This window comes from Mobula hypostoma (assembly GCF_963921235.1).
Source record: "Mobula hypostoma chromosome 23 unlocalized genomic scaffold, sMobHyp1.1 SUPER_23_unloc_1, whole genome shotgun sequence".
Classification (NCBI taxonomy): Eukaryota; Metazoa; Chordata; class Chondrichthyes; order Myliobatiformes; family Myliobatidae; genus Mobula; species Mobula hypostoma.
The window spans coordinates 259,486-265,485 of record NW_026948154.1 but is presented as its reverse complement, the minus strand read 5'-3'; the positions used below and the strand labels follow the sequence as shown (position 1 = coordinate 265,485).

Sequence of the window (6,000 nt, the reverse complement as noted above, 5' to 3'; positions counted from 1 at the left end):
CGCAGTCCTCTTTTATTATCATTTAAAAATGCATACATGCATTAAGAAATGATACAATGTTTCTCCAGAGTGATTTCATAGAAGACAGGACAAACCAAAGACTAACACTGACAGAACCACATAATTATAACATATAGTTACAGCAGTGCAAAGCAATACCATAATTCGATAAAGAACAAACCATGGGCACAGTAAAACAAAATCTCAAGTCCCGATCGACTCCCAAGTCCCCGATAGCAGGCAGCAAAAGGGAGAAACTCCCTGCCGTAAACCTCCAGGCACCGTCAACTTGCCGATGTCTTGGAAGCAGCTGACCACAGCCGAAACCGAGTCCGTCCAACTGAAAACGCGAGCCTCCGACCAGCCCCTCCGATACAGCCTCTCGAGCGCCATCCTCTGCTGTGCGCCTTCGACCTCTCCCCGGCCGCTGAAACACGCAAAGCCAAGGATTTTGGGGCCTTCAGCTCCGGAGATTCCGGTTACCACACAGTAGCAGCGGCAGCGAAGCGGGCATTTCAGAAGTTTTCCAGATGTTCCTCCGTACTCTCACGTCTATCTCCATCAAATCAGGATTGTGCACGGTCCCCTATTTGACTGATTACAGATATGTAGAATACTGCAAGTCCAGTGAGACGAATGGCGGGGGAGCTGCAAGGCTTCAGTTGTAGCACAGATAAGGCCCAGGAGAGGAAACACCAGAGGCAGTGTGGCACAGTGTCCATGTTGAGCCCCCTCCTGATGGTACTGCCCTCCAGAGCTCGCTCGATGGAAGGCAAACATGATTGGGTATGTTTGATGACTGCTGCAGGCTTACTCTGGACAACAATATCCAAACACCATCAATCTACAGACAGATTCTCAGGGACATGGGCCATATTATATACTCTTTCTGTGATTGTATGCATACTGATATCTTATATGTCCCATATGTGTCTTCTGCCCTGTATAACCATTGGTACTGAATTTTCAAACACATGCGTTTGGCTGAATTCATTTATGGTTGAATGACAATTAAATGCGAATTTGAATTTGAGGAAGTGTAGTCTGGAACAGAAGAGATTCAAAGACGACTTAAAAACCAACATGAGGAAATGTAACATCGACATCAACAATTGGGAAACCAATGCCAAGGACAGGAAACTCAGGCAAGCCGTCATCCGAGAAGGAACAGCAACTTTCAAAGCCAACAGATGTGCAGAATTAGAAGAAAAGAGAAGAAAATGGAAAGAGAGGCAGCAACAACCAAAGCCCGATCTGCCATCTGGAACTACCTGTCCTGAATGCGGAAAAACTTTCAAAGCCAAGATTGGACTCATAAACCACTTGAGAGCCCATAAGTAGATCAACAGAACGAAGACCATCATGCTTGACCTCGAGGGATAGTCATGATCTGAGTGTAGAATATTGTGGGAGTACATGATGTCTAATAGGCATCAGTTAGTTACTGTGCCCCTGGTGGGGTAGGGGGGTTGACAAGGAGAAGGAAGAACCAGAGGCCAATAAGACCAAGGGAATTAGCAAAGGATGTGGAAAGCAGCCAGTACTAATGTACCAAGAAGGGAAGACAGGGACAGACTGAAGCAACAACTACGCCACAGACACCAGTTTGTGGCAAATGCAGATCAGAGCCAAGACCGTCTGGTTGTCCTCGGACTCTCTTGCCATAACTACCACCTGGTCTCACTCAGTGTATTTTCCCCACATCAAGTTCATTCCCCATGTCACATTCCCCAAATTTCCCACGTCACATTCATCAAATTTCCCATGTCACTTTCCCGTCACATTCCCTATGTCACATTCCTCACATTCCACACGTCACATTCCCCACGTCACATTCCGCACATTCCCTTTCCAATATCTTTATAATTAATTTTATATATAAGAATACAGAGTATAAGAAAAAAATATATCAATACATTATACTAAATCGCATATAAAGACTCTTTACTCTATATTCATACAGATTAATTAATTCGTAACATTGAAATATAGTAATTTTATTATATTAAAAAAATCTAACCCACTCCCAAGACCGAAGCTGATTAGTGAATAAAAAAGGAAAAAAAAATTATTAGTCATCATTTGTGCTTTCCTTCCAATATTTTCCAAGACTCGGACATGTCCAAAACATATGAATGAGTGAAGTTTCTCCATTATTACATTCAACACAATACGGAGATATATATAAATAAAAACAAGACAGCTTATCCTTAGTCATATGGGCCCTTTGGACCACTTTAAATTGTAGGAGAGAGTGGCGGGCACTTAACGATGAAGTGTTAACGAATTTAAAAATTTGATTCCAAGTTTCCTCAGAAATTGAAGTCTGTAAATCTTGTTCCCAAAGATTTTTAATTTTATCTAAAGGAACACTTCTCATTCCCAACAGCATATTATAAATATTAGATATAGATCCATTTTAAAAAGGTTTCAAATTAAAAATTTACATCTAGTAGATTCTTATCAGGACTTTTAGGAAATGTACGTACTTGAGACCGTAAAAAAATCTCTTATTTGTAGGTATCGAAAAAATGAGTTTTGGGTAAACTATATTTAGTTGACAGTTGTTCAAATGAAAAGAGACTTCCCTGAACAAACAAATCCTGAAAACACTTATTACCAAATCTATCCCATTCTTTAAAAGCCAGTTCAATCATAGAGGGTTTAAAAAAATAATTAGAAAAGATGGAACTTGAAAGAGAAAATCTCAATAAGGCGAAGTATTTTTGGAATTGGACCCAAATTCTCATAGTGTGTTTAACTATCAGATTATCAGTTAACTTACTCAGAGACAAAGGAAGTGAGGACATGTCACATTCCCCACATTCCCCGCCTCACATTCCCCACGTCAAATCCCACACATTCCCCGCGTCACATTCCACACGTCACATTCCCCACATCACATTCCAAATGTCACATTCCACATGTCACATTCCCCACCTTCCCCGCGTCACATTCCCCACCTTCCCCGCGTCACATTCCCTACTGGTTACACTCATTCTCTTTTCAGCACATCACATTCATTCTCCCCACCTTTCACCACTTTCCTCTGACCCTCGCTGAACACCCCACCATCTTCTCCTCATTCATTGAAATGTCTTTGAGGCTAAATGTTATCGTTGGTTTCCCCCCACCCCCCTTCACAGATGCTGCCTGACCTGCTGGGTGTTGTAGTCTCCGGCAGCTCCAGTGTGCCTTTCATTCCCCCTTCACAGATGCTGCCTGACCTGCTGGGTGTTGTAGTCTCCGGCAGCTCCAGTGTGCCTTTCATTCCCCCTTCACAGATGCTGCCTGACCTGCTGGGTGTTGTAGTCTCCGGCAGCTCCAGTGTGCCTTTCATTCCCCCTTCACAGATGCTGCCTGACCGGCTGGGTATTGCGTATGGGAGGACAGATGTGATTAAATGGGAGTACAGGACAGGACGCCGAGGTGCAGGAAACAACATCTGGGGACTGGGACTGCACGGCCCCGAAGGCAGTTGGGGAGGTAGGTGAGAAGCGACCGAGGACCTTTGTGCTCTGTGACACTGATAAACACAGCAGGAAGACCAAAGCTGTGCAGAACGTGAGCAAGCCATCACACAGTACAGGGAAGATGTCAGCAGCTGAGAGGCTGCGCACTTCAGAGGGGCTGATGCCACACGGGTTTCGCTTTACCGAATGCAGGCGACATGCTCTCGGAATTGAGAAGGCTGAAGATCTGCAGAGCAGGAGACGATAAACGGGTGAATGTTGGATTAGAGTGCAGAATTGTCACTTTTCTCCTAGTTTAACTATTCCACTGCTTGCGTATATTTTTAAACAATCACCTCTGTACATGTAATTGTGCAGTGAATTTTCCAGTCATTGTTGTATACCTGCTTCTTTCTGTGCTTCCCTGTGGCAGGAAGTCCTGCTGTTCCATGTCATTCTCATCCCTGCCTTGTTGTGTCAAGTCTGAGCTGATTTTTACCGTAGGGCCACCATGTTTGTTCTTCCTCTTTTTTTTTTGTTTCATTCTTTTTCGTTATCACACTTAATAAACAGCCATAACCACCAGGTTTCATGTCTCATTCCTGTCTTGTGAAGAACCTTTGGACTGCAAGTTCAGCAGGATCCCTCAGAGGCATCAGCTCACTCAGCAGAGCTTAAGGGGGGTGTCTGAAGGTCTGGAAGGGAACCAACAGAACGAGGTGTGGCACCTGTACTTTCCACACCACGCATACCGAGTAACCCGCAGGAGCTGAGCAGCGACCGTATTGTGCTTACAGAGTAACCTGCAAAGTTCAGGACAAGCACAGCAATGGAGGTTAATGGCCCAAAGGGTTTCTCTTTGTGGCATACGGGCCCTTTGCACAAATGGCTTCAGCAGCACATTTAGCAGGAAGAGTAGTGTTTAATGGTGGAGCAGCACCAGATCAGATCCAGGTGTCATCTTGTGTCACCCCACCGTCAGTACCGGATCGGATCCGGGAGTGGTCTGGGGTCACCCCAGCATGGACACCAGATTGGCTCCTGGCCTGGTCTGGGGTCACCCCAGCGTGGGCACCAGATCGGCTCCTGGCCTGGTCTGGGGTCACCCCAGCGTGGGCACCAGATCGGCTCCTGGCCTGGTCTGGGGTCACCCCAGCGTCAGTACCAGATCGGCTCCTGGCCTGGTCTGCGGTCACCCTAGCGTGGGCACCAGATCGGATCCGGACTTGGTCTGGAATCGCCCCAGCGTCAGTACCGGATCGGATCCGGGTGTGGTCTGGGGTCACCCCACCGTCGGTACCGGATCGGATCCGGGCGTGGTCTAGGGTCACCCCGCCGTCAGCGCCGGATTGGCTCCGGGTGTGGTCTGGGGTCCCCCAGCGTGGGCACCAGATCGGATCTGGGCGTGGTCTAGGATCACCCCAGCGTGGGCATCAGATCGGATCCGGGCATGGTCTGGGGTCACCCCGCCGTCGGTGTCAGATTGGATCCGGGCATGGTCTGGGGTCACCTCAGCGTGGGCACCAGATCAGATCCGGGCATGGTCTGGGGTCACCTGGCCGTCAGCGCCAGATCAGATCCGGGCGCGATCTGGAATCACCCCAGCGTCGGTACCGGATCAGACTCAAGTGTGGCCTGGAGGGGAATGGTGGTTAACACAGCAGGGTTTTGAAGTTTTAGGAAAGATAGAGAAGGCGGTTATGGGTGGGGGTGGAGGAGTTGCCCTATTAATCAGGTGGAATATCAGAGCTGCTCTCAAGGAGGGTTGACACACCGAATCCATGTGGGTAGAATTCAAGAATGGAAGGTTGCAATCACTCTGATGGGATGGTACTACAGAGGGCAAATTCTTCCGGGGCTGCGGGAGGGAACTGGGGGTAGCCACACTGAGCAGAGTGGCGGAGATCTGCTCTGAATGCTCCCAGGCTTTCCCCTACACAGGCCTGTCTGCTGCCCACTTTCTTCCTCCTATGGCCTCTGTCGTATCACTGCTCCAGCACCACCTCTGCGAGGCCCACATAGTCCACTGCTCAGCTGGATTTAGTTTGAGGAGGGTCCGCAGGGCAGGGCATTGCCCTCCAGCGCCAGGGCAAGACGCACTGCTGTCTCACCCGTTGTGCCATGCGGCGAGCTTGATGTGCACCAGGTACGGCTCCGGGCAGCTGGCACTGTCGTATCTAGGAAGCTTCAGGGTGGACTTTGTGGCGTGAGTTGCTGGGGCCCAGAAGTCTTCCTCTTACTCCGGCAGCGACAGTGCGGCCTGCACGTTGCCCATCCTCCCATGGCTGTGGTGTCCAGCGTGCCACAGAGCAGGTGGGTGATGTCCCCGGGAACCCTCGTCTCATTGGGTTCCTTCGGAAGGCATGATGCTCGGTTCCCAGCTCCTCCCTCAGGGTCAGCGTCCCACCTTCATGAGCCCGGCCTGGGCGTGTGGCGTGTGGGGGAGGCGCGCAGCTCAGGCCATGAACTTATCCCCGGGCTGAAAGCGTTCTGTCCACGTCGTAGGTCTTCAATCTCACCCTCAATTCCCAACCCCTCTGCTGACACC

The 6,000-nt window shown here is 49.0% G+C and overlaps 1 protein-coding gene across 1 annotated transcript in view; it reads right to left on the bottom strand.

Annotated features, from left to right (window-relative positions):
* Window positions 1-215: 215 nt before the first annotated feature.
* The window catches only part of LOC134341306 (leucine-rich repeat-containing protein 75B-like), a 94,559-nt gene continuing 88,774 nt past the window's right edge, over window positions 216-6,000 (bottom strand). The window contains exon 3 of the mRNA XM_063039184.1: window positions 216-3,699. Within this exon, the coding sequence (XP_062895254.1) occupies window positions 3,622-3,699 (78 nt within the window). The 3' untranslated portion in view covers window positions 216-3,621. The remainder of the gene's footprint in view (window positions 3,700-6,000) is intronic.